The sequence below is a fragment of the Acipenser ruthenus genome, chromosome 10 (assembly GCF_902713425.1).
Source record: "Acipenser ruthenus chromosome 10, fAciRut3.2 maternal haplotype, whole genome shotgun sequence".
In the NCBI taxonomy this organism is placed as follows: domain Eukaryota; kingdom Metazoa; phylum Chordata; class Actinopteri; order Acipenseriformes; family Acipenseridae; genus Acipenser; species Acipenser ruthenus.
In genome coordinates, this window is record NC_081198.1 from 32076544 (window position 1) to 32101409 (window position 24866).

The 24866-nt window shown below is 38.8% G+C and overlaps 1 protein-coding gene across 1 annotated transcript in view; it reads right to left on the reverse strand.

The window, feature by feature from the left end:
• Positions 1–21804, reverse strand: part of LOC117400925 (villin-1-like) — a 34841-nt gene extending 13037 nt beyond the window's left edge. The window contains exons 1-14 of the mRNA XM_034001288.3: positions 21660–21804; positions 17070–17242; positions 11473–11569; positions 10082–10156; positions 7668–7864; positions 6674–6782; positions 6332–6442; positions 5610–5812; positions 4342–4420; positions 3859–3957; positions 3081–3234; positions 2570–2670; positions 1119–1256; positions 124–282 (exon numbers count right to left, since the gene is read on the reverse strand). Coding sequence (XP_033857179.3) covers positions 124–282; positions 1119–1256; positions 2570–2670; positions 3081–3234; positions 3859–3957; positions 4342–4420; positions 5610–5812; positions 6332–6442; positions 6674–6782; positions 7668–7864; positions 10082–10156; positions 11473–11547 — 1500 coding nt within the window. The 5' untranslated portion in view covers positions 11548–11569; positions 17070–17242; positions 21660–21804. The remainder of the gene's footprint in view (positions 1–123; positions 283–1118; positions 1257–2569; positions 2671–3080; positions 3235–3858; positions 3958–4341; positions 4421–5609; positions 5813–6331; positions 6443–6673; positions 6783–7667; positions 7865–10081; positions 10157–11472; positions 11570–17069; positions 17243–21659) is intronic.
• Between the last annotated feature and the right edge of the window lie 3062 nt (positions 21805–24866).

Below are 24866 nucleotides of genomic sequence, written 5' to 3' on the forward strand. Positions count from 1 at the left end.
ATCACTCCTATTAGTTATATACATAGGGGGAATTTAAAAAACAAAAACAGTATAATCCAAAGGTAAAAGCGCAGACAGATTGGCAAAGAGAGGCACAAATGATGACAATAAAAGAAAACTTACCTCATAAACCACCATCTTTCCCCTGAAGACAGCCATGAGATGAGGGGGCTCCTTGCCCATTGGTACTCTGACCTGAACAGGCTGCCCATTGTATTTCTGATCAAGTATCACAGCCTGGAAGGCTGAGGCAGCGATCTCGTCCTGACTGGCACTGCGACCCTGAAATTCACAGTCACAGTCAGGAATCACTGGGGTATAAGGGGTGGAAACTAGGTGATCTAACTGATCTACATACACTCTGCTCCACTTCCTAATAATATATTATAATTAATAGTACATTTTTACACATGTTAAATAACGTACAGATTTCAAACTCATGAAAAAGGTATCTGACAAAAGGAAAATACTGAAACAATCAATAAAACTTTGAGTGGCAAAAGAAAATGTGTGATGCACTGCGGTTACAGATTCTGTACCCTGTCAGTAAGATGAGATGAGGTTAAAAACTCTGTACCGCGAATGCAGAACAGCCTGTTACTTTCACATATTGTGCTAGGTTTCCAGTTCACGTCTCGCCACCACCCTGATACGCCAGCTTTATAGTATCACCAGAAACCACTGATAAAATGACAGCTTTATTACGCACTGTTGGTTGTACTTTACTCCTTACTGTATATGATTAGCAACACCAGAGCACCACCCTTGGGGAATGTTTAATAACTTGGGAGATTATCTGAACATAATTGCATGGCAATTTAAAAAAAGAGTAAAGTTCAAAAATGATAATTGTGAGTAACAGAATCAGACTAGGTCTATAAATGTGTTCTCCCGTGCTCTTGTCATGCCCTGCTGAGTGACTAAAAAATAATCTGTATTTGTGGCACATGCTCAGGGTTCTAAAAATGTTCCCTTAACCCTTTCAAACTATAGGGGCATATTCAATATGCATACGATTTAGTGCGATGTCTGGAAACTGAGAAAGCATTACCAAATAAAGTAAGCATAATTATTACTCCGCAGACCCTTTGAGTTTATATGGTGAATATGATGCTGACCTGCCAGACGTAGATAATGTAGTGCTCTTTGTTGTTGACCAGGTATTTGTATAGAATGAGGTAGCAGTCCCCTCCGTAGAAGTGGCCCAGCCATTTTTTCTCCACAGGGACGGGCTCCAAGTTCTCTATCCTCCACACCTGAAACAGATCCATTAAAACACAGTGTGAAGAGTATCTGTGTTGCTACCGGTCTTCACTTTTATTGGTGCAAATAACTCCAAACCAGACCGTATTGTAAAATAAGCAGTCCCGTAAGTACTGCATGTACGTGACACTTTACATGTAATCATATACAGGATCTGGAAAACCGCGTATTCAGTTGTGATGAAACCTGGGGTATTAGATTATGGGGATACATGGGAGGGGCTATCTGTCCATTTGTATGTCACACTTACAATTTCACACGCATCTTGAAAACACCTTAATCCACATATTATTATTATTGTTATTTATTTCTTAGCAGACGCCCTTATCCAGGGCGACTTACAATTGTTACAAGATATCACATTATTTTTACATACAATTACCCATTTATACAGTTGGGTTTTTACTGGAGCAATCTAGGTAAAGTACCTTGCTTAAGGGTACAGCAGCAGTGTCCCCTACCAGGGATTGAACCCACGACCCTCCGGTCAAGAGTCCAAAGCCCTAACCACTACTCCACACTGCTGCAAATATACTGTTAATCAGTCATTTTAATTTACCATGACACAAACGTCTCATTTGCTTACCTAATAACATTTCAAATGACACTTATCCAATTTCCATTAAACTATTTATTGTCATATGTACTATTAATGCCATTCTCTAGATACTGTGATAGACGTCACAGTCATCAGCCTCTTCGTAATACTGAAAGCTCTACTTTTGAATTTGTCTGGGGACTTGTTTATTTAGCAGTTGCATGCAGTAGCATGTTAGCTTCAATTCACTGAAAGAGGTCCAGTAATCAGTAGCACAAGTAACTCTGAATACATTCAGTCGTCAAATACAAAATAATTCATTTTTGTATCACCTGGTGCACATTCTGAAAGACGTCCAGCAGTGGATAAAGCAACCAGTAGTCACTAGCAGATTTTGTATTTTAATAATAAAAAAGAAAATACATCTTTCAGCTAATTAACCTCTTGCTAGATGGTCAAAATCCCAATTAATGCACTCCGATATTGAGAATAAAGTGTGGTAAAAACACAATATGATATGGTTGATGTCATGAATTTGGTTTCTATGCGATGTGTTGTGACATATAGCAGGTGAAGCATGTACTCTGGTTGGCTGAAAGATCATCAGCCGCCTATAACAGATTATAATACGCATACACAGTCTGAGATGTCATACATGTCCACACAAGCACTCCTATTGGTTATTCAGCTCTCATACACAAGGCTGTCAACATATACATCCTTCAAGATCCTTCCATAAGTGAGGAATATCACCCAAACATAATTTACCTCCACTTCTCCTGTTCCATCATCCACCATCCTCTGTTGCGCTGCCACCTCTGGCTTCACATGCATGGACGTTGCATCAAACTTGACCTGCTCCACTTTAGCTATAATGGATATCAAAATCAAAAGAATTAAAGAAATATGTCACAGTGAAACAGTGCAGTGATTCTGCCTCTTCAAAACCGTGTTCAGTGGCAGAGGGGAGTCAGAAACAGGAGGCGTGATTTAAGAACCATGGTCAGTGACCAACAGTAAAACAGAGATGTGTCCATGCTGGCCAAGACCAGCAGGCACTGCTTCCAGGAGGGAGGCCTCGACTGACACACTGCAGCAAACACTTAGAATGTTAATCTAGACAATCATCACCAATCAAGTTCCTGCTCTTTCAGACAAACCATGGCTTATTATCACCAAACAAGGCCTGTCCCATGGCGGTGGCACTTTAACTGGAATAAATGAAATCCATCTGCATCGTTTATTACATATCTCGGAAAGAAAAAGCTGTGATTCTCACCAATCTTTCCCACACTATGTGTACTTCCAGTGCCCACTGTTAGTCCCTTCACTGTCCACTTTTTGAAGAGCTGTTTAAAGACAGCAGACTCTGAGCCATCATTCACAATTTCCACATTGGTGGAAGATGGATATCCTTTGGCTTTTTTATAACCCTGTAGTATAAAGAGAAAGAAAGCAATAATACAAATGCTTTACCAAAATACACTATAAAGGTTTTCAAATAAACATATACAGTATATATTAATTTCCAATAACCCTAATCTAGTCTTTACCCAGTTTACCAGGACTTGCACTCTAAAGTAAATATATGCACCCACAGCCAGATCTATGTCTCTCAATCTCTCACTTATTAATAACAATAAACATTTTGTGTAAATAATAGTTTTAGGGGAGAATGTGTTGATGAATGCCATTTATTAGTTCCAATAAAAGTTTTAGGAACATGCAATATGAAGTAAAAGAAATATCAAAAAAGCATTGCAGAAAGTGGGATGAAAGCATCATTTATGACCTTACTACTGTAATGAACTCAGTGGAAAATAGGGCTTATGATCACTTTTCAGGTACTGTGTTGCATAAATACGCACAGGTATGGTACATCTGCAGTTAAATTCCTGCTTAAATAATGAAGAAAGTACTTTAAAATGAATGGAAACCTTCAACTCCAGGTATACCTGGACAAATACCTGTTAGATTTTGCAATACCGCATCAGACAGTTAAGTGCTGTGATGATTCAGTGTCCACTGATTTGAGTCTCTAGCTTCACCTCACTCACCTCTGCCCTATTCAAGGATTCTGACCTCTCCTTCTTGGAAGCATTCTTCCCTTTCCACACGAAGATCTTGATCCCGCCCTGGTCTAAAAGGTAGCAGTCCTTTAAAGAGAGTGAACAGCACACTCAAACTGTACTCATGGATACCACAATGATTGGAACTTTATCTTACTGGAACAAAAATGAATTGTCTAAATCATTATTGTAATGTTGCATTTGTATTTCAGAAAAGATATCATAATGAAAAAAAGCAGACTACGACACCAACTGGATGTGGAAAAACATGAGTAAATATAATATTAATGACATCTTTAAGTATATGATTTATCATTGCCATTCAATGAATTACAACACTTTGAGCTTCTGTACTTTCCCTTAGTTGGGAAGTTTGAGGCTTCACTTTCCAGTCAGCAAATCTATCAAAACCTCCACACTTGTGCAGCTTCTCTGCTGATTCCTGTTCACCGGTATTATTGCACTACTTACGTCATGATTCAGAAGGTCCTGCGTTAGAGGACTCACAGCAACTTCCTGCACCACCAGATTCCCGTCTGTGTCAGAAACACTAGAGAATGGTGGAGGTGGAATTAACATCACACAACTAATGCTATGACTAAAACAATGGTATTTGCGGGATGGGAGTACAGTAATGAGAGCATAGAATGTGCTTAAGTGCTTAAAAATGCTTCAGGAATTAAAACAGGATAAACACTTTTTATTTAATAGGTCATTCATTTGCTCACATTATCCAGATAGTCTTATAATGCGCCTGCCAACCATACCCTAGGAGCTTATTGCAGCTGCCAGTGAACAATCTGTTCTGTGTCTTCATTTGTAACCAGACTGCTCATTCTGATGCTGTGCATCCTGATTCAATTAACATCAGGCTTTGTCTCACGTGTACAAATCAGGAACAAGCCTCAAAAGGACAAACAACCAGATATAACGGGCAATAATACCGAAGGTTTTTAACAAATTCAAATTTCTGAATACAAATTTGTAAAAAAAACAAAAAAAAAACGGGTATCATATTGGTAGGGCTTTTTGTTTTCAGTTTTTATTTTTGGTCACTTGATGTCCCTTTAAAGTTATATTGATCCGTCTCCGTTTCTTAATTAAACTCTTGGAAAAGCGTTGATTGGGAAATAAGATCACTTTTGTTTTTTCTTCTGTACCTTGAATGAGACGATGATTCTGTTTCAATGATAATGTAAAATAAAGGCAGTTCCTTATTTTTAAACCAAACACAAAAAAGCAAGTTCAGTTAAATTACTTTTCCCGCATTTAAAATCTTAATGACTCGTTGAAAAAATGTTATAACCTGTTTTGCAAATACTAGTTTCCTCTTAATTATGATTTCATTAAATCAATTTAACTTCAATCGCTGTTTGCATTTGGTTTGAAAAAAAAATAAGCTGCCTTTTTTTTGCATTATCAATGAAACAGAATCAGTCTCAATCAAGTTTGGGGAGAAAAAAATAAAGTGAACTTGTTTCACAATCAACACTTTTCCCAGAGTTAACTGAACGAAGCTAGCAAAAAAAAAAAAAAGTGAAATCACGTGATCAAAAATAAAAGCTGAAAATGAAGAGCCCTGCATATTGGGTATCAGAAAACATAGTTTTTTCTTTCCCTTTCCTATATTTGACCTTTATGTGACAGCACTATAAGGCGTGGCAAGATTGTTTGCCACTGGCACATCACAGGTTCAAGTCATTTATAGTTATTCTTCTCTCTGTGATGCAGGTACTCACTGGAAGAGCTTGACAGCTGTTTTCAGCTTGTGATCGACCACCTCATCGGGGATGGCTGCCTTAATGTTGTTCCTCACCCCGAGAACTTCATTCAGGAGTTTCATCAGCTGCGGGGAGTCTCTCTCATTCTCCCCATCCACCACTGCCACCTTCGCCCGCCCGCCTCGCTCCCGATCCCGGATATCCTTAGCCAGGTTCATCCCCTGCACACACAGGAACAGTGTGTGGATGGACACACCCACAGACAGATCATGAAGGATGATCATATGTATAAATAGACAGGCACATTGATAGACATAACTATATATGTTGTAAACTGGCGTACACAGATAGACAGGCAGTTATGAACAGGCAGGTAGACAGAAAGGTGTTGTGGGGGTTAGAGACAATAAACTGACAGATGAACCTAAAAATATTTTATGGACTGATGTTTTTTGAAATTTTTTTTTATTCCTCTTTGAAAAACTTTTTGCCTTACAATAGGGTGCTCCACAGTCAAACTTAAAGACCACCTGCATATAATTGACCCCTGGAGTCCCTTGACTGGACAAAAAACTTAAAAAACACTGATATTTCACAAGGAACCAACTCAAAACCTCTATGGATCCTGGAGAACAAAGTATCTTCTCACTGTGCTTTACTGCGTGTTTACCACGGGGCAGTTCTGCAATGCTAGGAAGTTGATTGGAGTTGAAGTTGGTACATGGGGAGAGCTGGGTTACCTTGATTCTCTCCATGCGGTTGCTTTCAGGTCCGTTCCACTGAATGATCCCTTTCCCCAGGTCGAGCAGGAACACATCGCCCTTATTGAAGCTGTTCCAGCTCACCTCAACCTGCACAGGGAACAGGCCGAGACAGTGAGCAATGTTAGACATTTCAATGGACATTTTGCTCATATGGCTTATCTTGCCATCTGACAACAGTAAATCAAATTATAAGAATCTTTTAATACAATCCAGTTTAAGGTGGCTCAGTTGTAAGTATAAACACACTATAAAAGATCAGTTTCCAATGTTAACTATAGGCAGTAATGAAAACAAACTGAACGCAATGATCCTGCTCACCTCTCCTGCAACCACGTGTTTTTTGCCTTTGACGTGCAGCAGACGCTTGATATTATAGACGTTGGTTTCCACATGCTTCATTCCAGAGGCTACCCCACCCTGTTTGTAGCTGCAGAAAGGAAGGAAGACTCATCACGCACTGAATGAGTTTGCATGGTCTCAGAAGAGATCAGGTAAAGGAAATTAAAATATCAAATGGCAAAGTAGATACCAAATGTACCAAGCAAGATGATACACCTCAACGGATAATAACATAGTCAAATATTAAAATTAAATAAGTACATGCTTTGATTTAAAATTATTGAAATAAGGTATCTACATATAATTGGTTGAAGTTAAAACAAATGCTTTTCATTAGAAAAATGCTTTATAATTACAAGGGATAATTTATATTTAAGCATTACCAACTAAGTAATGATAATATTTTATTGCACAGACACAACTTACTAATGTGTATCGGCATTATCAAAGTGCACATTGGATCATGTGTTAATGAAACTGGTCTATAGTGCACTCCAGTAATAACTGCCCCCACAGAGACAGACAATTACATTGATCCGTACAGGAAGGCATTCTATTTAATTGACATGCTCCATTGTTAATAAGTTTGGAACACTGTGTGAGAATGCATATAATCTATTCTTGCATGAAAGCGTTGACATGCGTTCTTTTATAAGTCCATAGATATCTTTGGTTTTGTAAAACCAAATGCATTCCACCGGCTAATTCAAAGTTAAGAAGTCTTTTATAGAAAGGGGGTAAACTACATTATTATAGAAAAGTCCCTAGTTTGAGACTAGAAGGGGCAATAAAAAAGTAAAATCATATACAGATGATATAGAGAACTGGAATTGTATGACTTGATCCCACTTGTTCAAGTTTACTCGTCATTCTGATTGTTTCTGTTCTATATCCAGGTCGGCTGTGACTCTGTCTTGTGATTACATTACATACAGCAGGAGTGTGTTTCTACCCCCCCCCCCCCCCTTCTCACATGATGCCTTGTTTGAAGTACCCCCTGAAGGTCTCGCTCTCACTGCCCTGCTCCTCTCGGTGCTGTACAGCCACCCCTCCCAGGTGATCGTCTATCTGGGTGGTGTAGATGGCAGCCGCTCCCTGCTCGTCCTGAGAGGAGACTTTGCCCAGCCAGTAGTGAATATCATATGTGAAATTATTGCCAGTTTTGTGAGTCTGTGAGGAGAGAACATGTTCAAACCCAACTGGAGAAGAGTCAAGAAAATTGTTACATTAATAACACTGAAAAGAAGGAAAGCAACCTGCACTACAGATTTGCTATCTGTCTTACTCCTGTGTAGTATGAATATATGTACACTCAATCCCAATGTTTATCTGGGGGTGGGACATTCGTAGCCCTTATTACCTACACAGACCGCTCGCCTAATAATTATTTGGGTATCTCCAGGTGGTGACTGCCAAAGCAAGTGTCTCATCTTGTACCAGTCTTGGCCGTCCCCATTGTAGAAAACAAGGAGGTAAAATTAAGAAAAAAATCCCACCAGGTTATTCTTGGTAAATGGATAACCCATTGGACATACAGACATGCTCAAATTTGTTGGTACCCTTACAGCTCATTGAAATAATGCTTCATTCCTCCTGAAAAGTGATGACATTAAAAGCTATTTTATCATGTATACTTGCATGCCTTTGGTATGTCATAGAATAAAGCAAAGAAGCTGTGAAAAGAGATGAATTATTGCTTATTCTACAAAGATATTCTAAAATGGCCTGGACACATTTGTTGGTACCCCTTAGAAAAGATAATAAATAATTGGATTATAGTGATATTTCAAACTAATTAGTTTCTTTAATTAGTATCACACATGTCTCCAATCTTGTAATCAGTCATTCAGCCTATTTAAATGGAGAAAAGTAGTCACTGTGCTGTTTGGTATCATTGTGTGCACCACACTGAACATGGACCAGAGAAAGCAAAGGAGAGAGTTGTCTGAGGAGATCAGAAAAAAAATAATAGACAAGCATGGTAAAGGTAAAGGCTACAAGACCATCTCCAAGCAGCTTGATGTTCCTGTGACAACAGTTGCAAATATTATTAAGAAGTTTAAGGTCCATGGAACTGTAGCTAACCTCCCTGGGCGTGGCCGCAAGAGGAAAATCGACCCCAGATTGAACAGAAGGATAGTGCGAATGGTAGAAAAAGAGCCAAGGATAACTGCCAAAGAGATACAAGCTGAACTCCAAGGTGAAGGTACGTCAGTTTCTGATCGCACCATCCGTCGCTTTTTGAGCGAAAGTGGGCTCCATGGAAGAAGACCCAGGAGGACTCCACTTTTGAAAGAAAAACATAAAAAAGCCAGACTGGAATTTGCTAAAATGCATATTGACAAGCCACAATCCTTCTGGGAGAATGTCCTTTGGACAGATGAGTCAAAACTGGAGCTTTTTGGCAAGTCACATCAGCTCTATGTTCACAGACGAAAAAATGAAGCTTTCAAAGAAAATAACACCATACCTACAGTGAAACATGGAGGAGGCTTGGTTATGTTTTGGGGCTGCTTTGCTGCGCCTGGCACAGGGTGCCTTGAATCTGTGCAGGGCACAATGAAATCTCAAGACTATCAAGGCATTCTGGAGTGAAACGTACTGCCCAGTGTCAGAAAGCTCTGTCTTAGTCGCAGGTCATGGGTCCTCCAACAGGATAATGACCCAAAACACACAGCTAAAAGCACCCAAGAATGGATAAGAACAAAACATTGGACTATTCTGAAGTGGCCTTCTATGAGTCCTGATCTGAATCCTATCGAACATCTATGGAAAGAGCTGAAACTTGCAGTCTGGAGAAGGCACCCATCAAACCTGAGACAGCTGGAGCAGTTTGCTCAGGAAGAGTGGGCCAAACTACCTGTTAACAGGTACAGAAGTCTCATTGACAGCTACAGAAAAATTTTTATTGCAGTGATTGTCTCTAAAGGTTGTGCAACAAAATATTAGGTTAGCGGTCCCATCATTTTTGTCCATGCCATTTTCATTTGTTTTCTTATTTACAATATTATGTTGAATAAAAAATCAAAAGCAAAGTCTGATTTCTATTAAATATGGAATAAACAATGGTGGATGCCAATTACTTTTGACAGTTTCAAGTTATTTCAGAGAAAATTGTGCATTCTTCGTTTTTTGTGGAGGGGTACCAACAAATTTGAGCACGTCTGTATATCTGAAGATGGGAAAATTACCTTGTGGTCTGAGTGGGATAAAACCTTTATCCCATAGAACACATTATAAGGCGGTATGGTCATGCCTCCCATTTACCCCATAACCCATTAAACTAGCACGTGTTCTTGTTATAGGGCGGAACGCAAATTGATCTATGGCTCCAGACTACAGCCATATGAAGGGGGAGCACTGAATAATGTTTTACGAAATACCTACTGATAAAATGATGTAGCTGTCTCCTTCAAAGAAATTCCCATAGGATTTTGGAGGGACAGGGACCATTGCCATGCCCTGGAACATAAAAAGACCAGCTGGGATTATATGATTAACACCTGAATGTACCAGGTTACATTTTATTTAAAAGCAGAGAAATACAATATGTATTAAAGTTCTGTGCAATGACTCAATTCTCCTTTGTGGCCTGGAAAATTATAAAAGTTTACCATTGTTGCGTGCAGGTTACTCTGTTGCATTGCATTCCTGTTTGGCTGCAGTTTGAACATTAATGATACTGCACCACCATGCTCTTGCAAAGTAACAGTTACTCAGACGACCTCTGACAAACACCATAGAGTAAAAAAAAACAAACAAGTTGTAAGGTAACCTCTAGCAATTGCTGCTAAGGGTTTGAAAACAACCAGAGATCAGCGCAGAAAGAAGCATGGATTTTATGACTGTTCACGACCGTGATTTAAAAAAATGAAATAAATAAAAGTAAACGCTAATTTCATGTTGTTTAAAATGAATAACTCTGGGTGCAAGGAGTTGGATGATATGACTGAAATTGCTTAACACATGTTTTTACAAATCATATGCATGGTCCTGGGGTAAACATGTTACATCACATACACCCCTACTTACATACTGTACAGAAATAGCTGCCACTGTTAAATGACAGAGTCTACCAGGACATTTCTTCAGAGGTAAAAAACACAGTTTTTAACAGATAAACAAAGCTAGCAGTAAGAATACTAGTATGGTTGGATTGCTAGGGAGAATAATTATTTTAATGTTCAAACGGCCAAAAAGAAAGTAAACAGTACATCCAAGAAAAGTTGTAACTTGTGCAAAACAAAAGTAAGCAAAACATTAGTAAACTTTCATATCTGTCAACATTTATTTTAAGAATTGTATTATTTATATATGTAGTGCTGTAGTTGTTGAATACCATTTTAGTATTCCTTTTAGGAGTAACAAATATACACATATTTGTATTATTATTATTTGGATGCGCTGTTGAGCTCTCAGCCCCTGTACATTTCTGGGTTCTGAAATATCCCTTGCATTGTCAATCTAGTCCACAAAACCTGCAGCTCAGGACCCACAACTACAACCCCACAGTCCACACAGTACAGGCCTCTCTGGTATGAACACTTAAATGGGAACCTCAATTAATAATTTCATAACAGAGTAATATTACAAACCATGAAACTGTTGAAATGTAGGTGCTTTACACTTTTGTTACAAATACATACCTAAATATATATATATATATGTAACTGGTTTTATTAATAGCAGGCCTTATGTATTGTTTACTAAAGGTCTAACTTAATCCATTTAAGAGGGCCTTGCAGTAATTATGCCACCTTCTCAAAACTACCTCTTACCTCTATCCTCCATATCTGTAAGCCAGGGGTGGTCTTGTTGAGTACTTTTGAAACCTTGGTTTTGACTTCCGGCATGTTGTCCCTTTCTGTAATGAACCTGGAAAACAAAAAATAGATCATTAGGTAATTACTCAGAAATTGGAACTATTGAGTTTGTCTAAATGAGTTTTCCTGAACAAATCTGCATTTTTAAATGTGTAAATGTAGTTATTATAATGACATGGCTTAAAATAACCACCGTTAAGTTACTGCAGTTGATTATTTACAGGTCACTTAATGGTGACCCTTTCCAATGCCTCTTTGTCTCCTTTGTTCAGTCACCCAATACACTTTTCTGGTTTGAGTCTAGCTGAAGACCAGAACATATTCAAATACTAGTCTGTAAAGCATTCTGGGTTTGGGCTTCGTGATCACTTTGTGCAAGACTTAGATGGCTTTAGACATCCGCTGTAACACTACAAATGTACCTTTTTGTCTAGTCTATTTTTTTATTGTTTAGGTTAGGACATATGCTACAAATCAAAAAGAATAACAAAGTGTAGTACAGTAAAATGAAAGCACAAACACACAACAGTGTGGAGTAGTGGTTAGGGCTCTGGACTCTTGACCGGAGGGTCGTGGGTTCAATCCCAGGTGGGGACACTGCTGCTGTACCCTTGAGCAAGGTACTTTACCTAGATTGCTCCAGTAAAAACCCAACTGTATAAATGGGTAATTGTATGGAGAAATAATGTGATATCTTGTAACAATTGTAAGTTGCCCTGGATAAGGGCGTCTGCTAAGAAATAAATAATAATAAGCCTGGGATACAGAGCCATTCAGTCTTTAAACACAGAATAGAGCATGTGTATTTGATATTGCTGTTTGTACATATTTGAATGTGTTAAGCTGTGAGCCTGCAGTACTCTGTTTCTGAGACACTAATATTCCACTCGCTGGTGATGCATAACCATTCCCAGGGAGGTTGTCGGCTTGTCTGACTCCCTATCTTTATGCCATTCTGTAATTGAACAGTAAGAGTATTGGAACAGATACATGTACCTTGGCTAGATCACCCCCAAGTGTCTCCAGAGAAATAAGAGCTAATGCAATCTAGTGATCTGCCACTTTGGAGCAAGTTTCCTTTTATTTTGCTGGCAGTGCACAGCAGTTCTTTATGCTGGTTTTAACTGATAAAAATACTTTGGATGATATATAACTGTGGCAAAGGGAACTAGAAATGAAGAGCTGCACCTAAACTCATAGTGAAAGGACCTTTACACAGAATAATTGAGTAATTGTGATAAGGCACTACTCAGAACGATTGCAAACAACATAAAGTGCTAGGGAGCAGTAAGGCAGTAAAAAAGTAAGAATATATCATTTGAAGCTACCAATCCTTATCCCTTATCTTAGGATGGGCTTTTCTTAAAACTGACTGTAAAGGCTCAACTTTGCAAGTCAACTACAGACTCATAACAAAAGGTGTGTACATTTGAAGAGTCTGACTCTTCCAATGCAGAGCTTTTATCAAAGAGTTTATTCACACAGTTCTGCAGGAATGGCGACCGCACCACAATTGAAAGTATTTAAATACCAACATTAAGTTTTCAAATAAACAATAAACAATGTCCAGAAAATATGCAGAGCTTTGTTTAAAGCTAGTGCTTGTTAGGTAGTTTATTGAGATACATCTGGTCTTTAGCTGGAGGTGACAGTGTGTTATTTATTTTGTACATTTATCTAAGACTACTGACGTATGAAACAGAATGAAAGGAAGATGCCCTCTGTTCAAAGTCCACGCTGCAAGCAAGGTGAACCACACCTCCTGGTTATTCACACACTCAGCTGTCACGCTATCAGCTGCATGCAGCGTCAGTGCTGTTAGTTACAATAAGCCCACTCATTCTAATGCATGTATTATTGTTTAGAACATAATGATTCGATTACCACTCAAGAAGAGTTGATGCTCTACTCTGAAAAGGTTAAAATGAAGGATACCGTTAGAGTTTCCACAACACTGATACTATCAAGGCGCCCTCTGAAATGGTTTCTGAAATCAGCTGAAATACCAGCAGTCGATTTATTAAAACATATATACTTCCCTCACAGGCTGGCTATAAATACAAAATTTGAGCTATCAGCATAAGGAAAAAGTAGATCTCAATGACCAAAGGACAGGCTCCACTACATATCCCTAATTTAAGATTGTCCTTTAAATGCACAAAACAAATGTGGTGTTGATTCATATAAAAAAATACCCACAAACAGTCTACAATCATTGTACATGCTTACAATATCCAAATTTAATATACCTATTTTTTAGAAACATGCAACAACTTTGCTCTTGTAGATACAACTCTCACCACTCCACCCCCGCTACACATTATCATTATTGTTGTCTATTTGTTTTCTGCCCTCTTTTGAAAAAGCACCTGCTATACAGCTGTTCCAATACATATTAGTTCACTTCTTGAATAAGAGCCATAACAATAATTACTGCTGTTTGAAAGGGGAATTTCACACACTCTCTACAGCGTGGCCTCCACTCATTCGTACATTTTCTTATTTTCTTGAATGTCATCAGGATGAAAGTTCAATGGCTGTCCTTTGCTTCTGCTGTCTAACCAAGTGCACAGGCTTTGACACTTGAGACCCAACTACAGTATTGCTTTATTTTTCTTTATGTTTCCCTTGAGAAATATAGCCTCTTTCTTCAACTGATGTATACCAAATAATGGTTCATGTTAACAAAATACTTGACTACTGTACTGTAAATTCTGATGAAGTAGCAAATGTTTTAATACATTAATAAGGATAATGAAAAAGCATATTGTTAATCTAGGTTATAGAGGTCAGTAAACGCATTCACTGGCCCACAATGCTTTTTGAATAAGGTCTTAGTTACGATAGTTTTGGCTCTGTTTTCGTTCTGTGAAATACCTTGGTTACCTTGTTTTATGGTTGTCATATTAGTTCTTTCATGGACCTCATTAGTGATGTAATGATGCCTGGAAAATCATGTCATACACGCCACTGTTAATCAGGCCTGCGTTCCTGGCAACCTAAATCCTTTTATCGTTTACTGCTTGTGTCTTAAACAAAGCCTTTCCTGTCTAGGTTGTGGAATGAATATTTAAAATTAAATTTGTGGCTACTTTCATTTTATTTGCAAAAATACCCACCCTTCTCTTCCTAATTGCTCTTAATTATAACTACTTCCTGTATCTTGTACTTGATTTTACTCTTATAGGTATCTGTATTCACATTTTTTGTAACTGCTCTTATTTGAAATCGTTCTTATCCATTTATCATACTTACTACGTGCTCTTAATGGACTTTACTCGTATAAGCAAATATTTTTTACCATAAGCTAACTGCTCTTCATCAAACTTGCTCTTAAATATAATTATTCACTGTATTCTTTATTTTGCTCTTATTTGACTTATCTGCTACTGATTTTTATTGTACTTTATAACTGCTCTTATCTGCAAAGTGATATTCTATAATATGATATTCTGTAATGTGATATTTTAAAATGCAATATTTTGTACTGTGATACTTTGTACAGTGATATTTTGTAACAATTGTAAGTCGCCCTATTAGCTATTGCTAAGGACGCAAAAATGTCATTGTGAAATCTATATATTTTCTGATGAGATAACAGCAGAGCAACAAAGGGGAATTTTTTTCACGCATGGCTGTCAAGATGCTGTTTTACAGCTATCCCAGAGAGACTGGCACAGCTACCTTTGGAGTGTCTTTATCTAATTGGAAGTTACCCTTGAACATGTGACCAACTCCTACCGCCTGAGAATCAAACAATGATTTGCTGGTAATCCATATGCGAGTTGCTTAGTTTGTATTAAAGGACCTGTAGCCATCTACTCTGATCTCTGAAGCATGGTTAAGGCTGCTGGTTTGTGCTTGTATGGGGGGGGGGGGGGGGCTACATGGGAAATCCGTTGCTATAGAAAGTGGTATTTGTGGCTCACTAAGGGCCACTGTTCCCTCTGAGTTCATCCAATGGAGTCTGGTGTTGGAGGACCCTGACCTGCAGTCTACTCAGTTGATACTAAAGATAATCCCAGTGCCAGGGGAACATTCCAATAGGTCAATTAACAAGGTTTAGTTTCCCACTGCTTCTGAGTGCTATCTTAAAGAGTAATAAATGTGTTTATGTATTTTCATTTTTATGATCAACCATAACTATAGAACACTCAATGGTAGGGTATGTATTAATACTGTGGCAAAACTTTTGACTGTAGGTCTTTAAAGCATTCTTTTTCAGAAAAATCATTTTTAAATTATAATTGTTTGCATAATTTTGGTGTTATTGCCAGAAATAATGTTTTGAAATTGCATCACAATTTGGCCCTGAATTTGCTAATAGCCAGGGGAAATACCCCATAAAGCTTATATGTGCTGAAACGCTTAATTCAGTTTGTTCTTTTTTTAGACGACTTGCAACATTTATTTTAAGAAAGAGGAAACACTATTACAGCATATACAACTGTACAGTTTACTTTTGACTTCATTCTTATCTGTGAGAACATTAACTTCAAAGTACTGTGTAAGAAACAACAGGCATTTTCCATTATTGCTCCACTGTTATCTTATCAGCGAAGATATGCATTTAACAATTACAACTTTCTGTCCTTTCAGTGACAACCTAGTACTTAAAAGGGAGTCCTATTGAAATGCATGCTGCTTTGCATTCTCTGCACATTGTGGTTGCTTTATAATTACTAAAAAGCTACATCAAGTGGAGTAGGAGTCACCATTTGATAAGTGTGATTTTATCTGTGGCAGGTAGTACTGCAAATGGGAGTGGAGTCAAGAGGAACTATAGAATACAGACATAGAAACATCTCTCCAAATATGGTCATGAAGTCCAAGGGTTCAAAGTGTACTTCTCCTTACCTGTACAGTATAGATGAGAAACTATCAAGCTGACTTTGTTAATGTGTAATAAATCTGCACTGCTTGATACATTATCTTTTTTTTCCTATCAAGCACAGTAAGAGGTGCTATTCTATTTATACAACTGCGTGCATAACTCAAAATTAAAACATAACTACCATAAGAGCTTTTCTTTAACCAATAACACTAATAGCAATATCTATTTTAAAAGAACTTATTTTGTAGTGCTATTACCATCTCACCAGAGAAGCAGCTTTGAAGTACTGACAGGCCTTGTTCTTTTTAAATGATGAGTTTTGTTGTATATTTAACTCCATTTTCAGTCTCTGAGTTGTATAAAGTATATTTATTGTGTTGGAGTGTGTCCTTCAGTGGTACATAAATACAATAGAAGAATGCAATAATTTGTGCTATCTCAGTGTTTTATTAAAAATAAGTGCATTTTTATCTACATTTTGCTGACATTCAGGATCACTCCATTCACCCAGCTACTGCTAACAGTCTCCAGCACTTTGATCCCCTTAATCACTAAATCATTAACATCTTTTCAAATCAACCCTCCAGCACCATATAGAGCTCAGAATTGCCAAAAGCACAACTACGCTCCCATACAACCCTATCCTTCACTTAGTATAATTAATACTATGTTATATATAACGTTTCTGAATGTTTAAACAAAGAAATGCAACCCTTACCTGGTGTTGATTGGTTAAATGGTGGCCCGTTGATCTGTCTGTGAGAAGGTGCTGCAGGAGTCAAGGACTTTATTTCTCTTTACAGCAGGTGAACTTTGCCTTGTGCCTTGAGCCGCCTCTCCGCTTTCCATATATGGCTGCACAGGAGGGATCTGCATACAGGTGTTTGTCATCTGTACAGGCGACAGAGAGATTGTCACACGTCTCACATTGGGCTATACAAGTTTAATTACAATTCATCAAGGAAATGCAGGGGACACTGGCTGTCTCATTGTTTTATGTACTACATACAGACTTTAACACCGTTTTAAATGTGCATGTTTTTACATTTACAGCTGTATTTTAAAGGTGTAGTGCACCACATATTTTGTATGAAACCCATTCGTTGCTAAAATGTATATATTAAACATTTTTGCAACAAATGGGTTTCATACAAAATATGTTGATTGACCAAATTTTATGTATGAAATTAATTTTTGCATGTTAATTTTCATTTTATGCATGTTATGTACCGGTAATAATTTGTTGTTTTATTATAAAGCTGAATCTCTACTTTAATTTATATCTTTCAATAGAACAATTAGAAATTACAGAAATCACTTTTTTGTGTTTTTTCTCTTTTGTTTTAACTACCCAAATACTTTTGCCTGCGACTGTGTGTGTGTGTGTGTGTGTGTGTGTGTGTGTGTGTGTGTGTGTGTGAAGCATTTAAACTAGAAAGGAAGGGGGGAGAAAACAAAAAAACAGAAGGGAGACCACATCAAAACAAGGGCAACAACTCAGGTAAGACCACTTTAAATGTATTTATCTTAATGCTAGAAGTCTCAGAAACAAAATGTTAGAACTTGAAGCTACTGCACTAACAAGTAACTACGATGTGATAGGTGTTACAGAAACTTGGTTGTCTGAGAGTGATGGAGACGAATATAATATTAGGGGTACACACTGTATAGGAAAGACAGGCAGGACAGAAGAGGCGGAGGGGTAGCGCTATACATAAGAAATAGCCTTGAAGCCCAGGTGTTAAATCAGGACAAAGAAAACAACGCAGAATCAATATGGGTCAGAATAATGGACACAAATTCAAAGGGCATAATAATAGGAGCATGCTATAGACCGCCTGTTAGGAGGTGAGTGGTTGTAACAGAGAGAGAAGACGTGTGTTAGAGAGAGAGTGAGTGGGTTTTTTGGGGTTTGTTTAAAGCCTGTTTTGTGTTTGTCTTTTTGGTTGGCCATCGTGCCTTTTTATTTGTGTTTTGTTAATTAAAATATTTTGGTTTCACTGCACTTTCTGTCTCTGAGTCTTCCCTCTGCCGCTATCCTGCCACAGGTTGGTGTCAGAAGTGGGATAGCGCCCCCTGGAGACTCAGAGCGGAAGTGCCGTTTTTTTTGTTTTGTTTAAAAAAAAAAAAAAAAAAAAAAAGGGGAAGAGAGGATGAGGTGGAGGAAAATGGAGCTGGCCCAGGAGGAGGCAGATGACAGCTGGGAGCTATTTTTAAAAGGGCTTGCGACAGAGTTGTGCCCCGGCTGTGGGGCATATGGACACACAGTGGCCATCTGCCCCACCCAGTATGAGGAGGAGAGTGTTTGTTAGGAGGAGAGTGTTTGTTAGGAGGTGAGTGGTTGTAACAGAGAGAGAAGACGTGTGTTAGAGAGAGAGTGAGTGGGTTTTTTTGGGTTTGTTTAAAGCCTGTTTTGTGTTTGTCTTTTTGGTTGGCCATCATGCCTTTTTATTTGTGTTTTGTTAATTAAAATATTTTGGTTTCACTGCACTTTCTGTCTCTGAGTCTTCCCTCTGCCGCTATCCTGCCACACCGCCAAATTCAGACGCCGAGCAAAATAATCTGTTGTACAATGACATTCGAAATGCGTGTAGAAAAGGAGAAGCCATACTAATGGGGGATTTCAACTTCCCCTGTATAAAATGGGAAAACCCCATGGGGGGCACGACGGACGAAATTGAAATGGTGGAAATGACAAATGACTGCTTCCTAACGCAATTTGTCAAGGCACCGTCTAGAGGGGAGGCATGCCTTGACTTAGTCTTTTCAAATAATGAAGACAGAATAACTAAAACAGAGGTCAGAGAGCCATTGGCAAACTCAGACCACAACATGGTCTCATTTGAAATATTTTTTAAAACCCCAAAAGTAATGACTAAAGCTAAGGTTTACAATTTTAGAAAAGCAAACTACGAAGGTATGAAACAGAGACTAATAGAAGTAGATTAAAATAGAGAAAACATCCACAGAAAAAGGATGGCACAAAACAATTACATCCCAAAAGTAGACAAATCTAAATCTAAAACAAAATGGCCAAAATGGTTTAATAGATCAATTAAAAAAAATATTCAGCAAAAAAAGGCACTTTACAGAGCGTTTAAAAGGGACCAAAAACAAAGCACACAGAAAGAGTACTTGGAACTGCAAACACAAGTCAAAAGGGAAGTTAGAAAGGCCAAGAGAGAGATAGAAATCAATATTGCTAAGGGGGCTAAAACCAATTCCAAAATGTTTTTCCAATATTATAACAGCAAGAGAACATTCAAAGAGGAGGTTAAATGTCTAAGAGACACAAATGGCAAAATCATAGATGAAGAAAAAAAAATAGCAAATATATGAAATGATTACTTTTCACAGGTTTTTACAAAGGAAGACACGGACAACATGCCCCACATGTCGACCTGTTCCTATCCAATTTTAAATAACTTTAGCATAACAGAGGCAGAAGTGTTAAAGGGACTAGGAGCTCTTAAAATAAACAAATCCCCTGGGCCAGATGAGATCCTCCCAATAGTACTCAAAGAAATGAAAGAAGTTATTTACAAACCGCTAACCAAGATCATGCAACAGTCTCTTGACACAGGGGTTGTACCAACAGACTGGAAAATAGCAAACGTAATACCGATCCACAAAAAGGGAGACAAAACTGAACCAGGTAACTACAGACCAAAAAGCCTGACTTCTATTATATGTAAACTTATGGAAACTATAATAAGATCCAAAATGGAAAATTACCTATATGGTAACAATATCCTGGGAGACAGCCAGCATGGTTTTAGGAAAGGGAGATCATGTCTAACTAACCTACTTGACTTTTTTGAGGATGCAACATTGAAAATGGATAACTGCAAAGCATACGACATGGTCTATTTAGATTTCCAGAAAGCTTTTGACAAAGTCCTGCATAAAAGATTAATTCTCAAACTGAATGCAGTAGGGATTCAAGGAAATGCATGCACATGGATTAGGGAGTGGTTAACAGGTAGAAAACAGAAAGTACTGATTAGAGGAGAAACCTCAAAATGTAGTGAGGTAACCAGTGGTGTACCACAGGGATCAGTATTAGGCCCTCTGCTATTCCTAATCTACATTAATGATTTAGATTCTGGTATAGTAAGCAAACTCGTTAAATCTGCAGACGACACAAAAATAGGAGGAGTGGCAAACACTGTTGAAGCAGCAAAGGTCATTCAAAATGATCTAGACAGCATTCAGAATTGGGCAGACACATGGCAAATGAAATTTAATAGAGAAAAGTGTAAAGTATTGCATGCGGGCAATAAAAATGTGCATTATAAATATCATATGGGAGATAGTGAAATTGAAGAAGGGAACTATGAAAAAGACCTAGCAGTTTATGTTGACTCAGAAACGTCTTCATCTAGACAATGTGGGGAAGCTATAAAAAAGGCAAACAAGATGCTCGGATATATTGTGAGAAGTGTTGAATTTAAATCAAGGGAAGTAATGTTAAAACTGTACAATGCATTAGTAAGACCTCACCTAGAATATTATGTTCAGTTCTGGTCACCTCGTTACAAAAAGGATATTGCTGCTCTAGAAAGAGTGCAAAGAAGAGCAACCAGTATTATCCCGGGTTTAAAAGGCATGTCGTATGCAGACAGGCTAAAAGAATTGAATCTATTCAGTCTTGAACAAAGAAGACTACGCAGCGATCTGATTCAAGCATTCAAAATCCTAAAAGTTATGGACAATGTCAACCCAGGGGACTTCTTTGACTTGAAAAAAGAAAAAAGGACCAGGGGTCATAAATGGAGATTAGATAAAGGGGCATTCAGAACAGAAAATAGGAGGCACTTTTTTACACAGAGAATTGTGAGGGTCTGGAACCAACTCCCCAGTAATGTTGTTGAAGCTGACACCCTGGGATCCTTCAAGAAGCTGCTTGATAAGATTCTGGGATCAATAAGCTAACAACCAAACGAGCAAGATGGGCTGAATGGCCTCCTCTCGTTTGTAAACTTTCTTCTTATGAAAATGTAAACACTGCATTAAGGAATGTTTTGTTCAAGACTGTATTTTTAAAAAAAATCTATTATAATCACATTGTCACTTACCTCTGTGGGATCAGCTGAGCTTAGCTTTGCTGTACTGAGAATGTTCACCTCTCATAAATAATTCTGCTTGTCTACCCTTTTGAGTTTGCATGCTTGGGAAATTAAACTTAGGATTCAGTCTATTCCTTTTGTAGTGGTCAGGTGATGCAGGGCACAGAAAAGGAGGGAATGAAGGTAACCAAGCGTAACAAGAACAAAACAAATGGTTGTTTCCTTAAAGTTCACCTTACCTGTTGCAGAAGCAGACGTCCACTGTATAAGCAAACCACCAGCCTCTCCGCCTTGCTCTGAATGAGCTGCAGCCTCCTCACCTCTCGTTCTCGCTCTCAGCAAACATTAGCTAGCAAGGCAGCCGTCGCAACGGATTACACTCGCTCTACTGCCTGCTTGTTGTGCCAGATTAGCCAAAGAAACTCAGTGGAGAGAACTGCTACGTTACATAACGAGAAAGGCATGCATTCGCTGGCTTCTTTATTCTTTATTCATGTTTCTTTTGTGGAAAAGTGGAAGTTGCTAGATAAATGGCAGTGAAGACTAAAGCACTTTGTCTATGCAGCAAGGGTAGGGAATGTTAGTTTGTTTGTTTATTCAAAAAAGGTTTAAAACCCAGATGTTAAAAATAGGATGATAAAATAGTGTGAATGAAAAGTGGTAAATAAATATGTTTAAATACACATTAACTACCATACACTATTTAAAACCATTTTTAACTGAGTTTAAAAACTAGCAGTCGTGAAAGTCGCAGATTTGAATCCAGAACAGTAATAAAAATAAAAATAAATCTGTGACTGTAAATCTTAACCTCTTTCATGGACTGCAAATAGAATATAGCAGGGTAGTATGTGGTATTCCCATTACCTTACCAACAGTATGAAAAGCTAACAAACTGCAATAAACACAATGAAATACCAGCTTGTTTCTTACAGCAGCCAATTCTCCTTCAGATAACATACATTCTGTTTCTTACGACTGTAGGAGCCATGAAGTACATTCTGTTGTTAGAACTGCAGCACTATATTGAGAATGTGCAGGACTGAAACTGAATGGAAAGCGCGCTTCTTCAACTCTTTCTTACTTACTGGCTGCATGTGTCAATCTGTCTGTCCAACAGCAACCTGGTTGGCAAGAAGGCCAACCAGGTTGCTGTTTATATATATATATATATATATATATATATATATATATATATATAAACTGCTTGCAGTAAACTGAGAAGCACTGTTTAACCAATAGACGCGGCATGTTCAAAAATAATACTAATATATTACATTTATATATAAAAACAAAAACATTAGCTTTCAATTGGGCATTAATCAGTATTTCACATTTACTACAGTACTAAGCAGTACACTCTATGAAGGTAGAAACATATATTAGATAAATACATAAGGAGAACTTATTTGCACACTTGTGTTTATGTGTTGGAATACAGAGCATTGTGAAAACCTCATGGCTAATTAATATTAAGCAGGCTCTTAAACACATACCAATGCTAGGCAAGTCTCAGTTTTATCAAATATTCTGCAAATCTACACAAGCAAACTAAGAATAAAAATAAACTTATTTGGGCAATAAAACTGCTTGAAATTTACAAAAATTGACTTACTTTAAATATATATATATTTAGAAAAAGTTTAGAAAAAAGAACATCTGTGCACAGCAATGCTTAACCCCAATGAGGTGCCAACCATATAAGGCAATTGTATATTAAAACAAAAGAATTGTTTTGAATCGTATCACACCTCCCAGTGATCTGCATGTACTGTATACTGGTATATGCAATGTTTTTAACACAGTTACTTCATCAAACACTTTTTTTATCTTTTATATATATTAGTATGTATACTTTTCTTATGTATTATTTGTTAATAAATTACTGTGGCAAAGTGCCCCGCCCCTGTGTGCATTTTGTGTTTTGTGTATGTATGCGTGCGTATGTTAATGTTGGTGTATAGATTGGTACACGGGATATAAACGGGTCTGTGTTTCACGTGTGTTTAAAGTGTATAATTATATTTAGGCACGAGGATGGCACATCACTTCACGTGCAGATAAAATGTGTATAATGTGTAGCACGGGGTTGCACGTAATTAATTCACGTGCTGGGATTCAAGTGAATAATTAATTAGTAATTGAATCCCAGCACAATAGTATATATAGACGCACATTTCTTGCACTCAGGGTTGGTGTTCGGTGAGTGGAGAACGGGAGAGAGAGAAGGAGAAAGTAAAAGAAAGCAAAAGCGTTCACTCACCGTGTTTGTTCGTCTGTCTGTCCTGCACCGTCTGTTTAGTGTTTAGTCGTTTTGTATGTCTGTTTATTTTGGCGCAAGTGCCGTGTCCTGTTTTGTGTTCTGTTTGTTAAACCTTTTTATTTTGTTAATAAACGCTGAGTGCAGCCATTGCACTCAGCTCATCATCACAACCACTGTCTGTGTATTCCTCTCTGGTCTGACGCCACCCACTCTGGCCGTCTTTGTGACACGTGGTGTCATCGTGGGATAGCCGCGCCTCCAAGCGTCAGACCAGGAGGGGTTTTGTTTAAAAAAAAAATATATATATATATATATATAATGGCAGAAGACGCCATCAAACTGCGGGGCTGGTTCCTGGAGAATGCTGGGCTGGAGGCCCAGTCTCTGCCCATGGTCGTCCGGGCCCTGTGGATGATGGACAGTGAGAGATGGGAGGCCTATCAGCAGGAACACACCCCAAACACCTTGGAGGAAGGTGTGGAGTTTGTCCTCAGCTACCTGGAGGCAACCATAAATGGAACAGCAGCCCAGGTAGCAGGACCACCAGCAGAGGAGTACCTGCTGTCCCCATCTCCACCAGCAGAGGGTGAGTACCTGCTGTCCCCATCTCCACCAGCAGAGGGTGAGTACCTGCTGTCCCCATCTCCACCAGCAGAGGGTGAATGCCTGCTGGTTTTGCCTCCACCACCTCCAGGAGCAGAGGAGCTGGAGCTGCCTCTGCCTCCACCACCGCCAGAAGCAGAGGAGCTGGAGCTGCCTCTGCCTCCACCACCGCCCGGAGCAGAGGAGCAGGTGCTGCCTCTGCTGCCCGTACCTCCGCAGGGAGTACGGTGGCCGGAGCCCCAGAAAGGGGAGCTGCCGGCCACGAAGAAGGGGGAGGAGGTCTGGAGACCACTTTCCCCAGCAGCAGTTTCGCTGCAGGAGTTCTTGTGGCCGGAGCCCCACAGGAGGGAGCTGCCGGCTATGAAGAAGGGGGAGGTCGGGGGACCACCTGCCCCCGCAGCTTTTTCGCTGCAGGACGGGACCAACAGGCTGTCAGCCGTGCCACTACCGGCAGGGGTGCTGACAGCATTGCCAGCCAAGGGCCCACTGAAGCCTCCCTTCCCAGCCCGAGACTTTGTTCTGGACTGCTGGGTTTTTAAGGGGGGAGGTGGCCGTTGAGGCCATGTGTGCTGCGCACAAG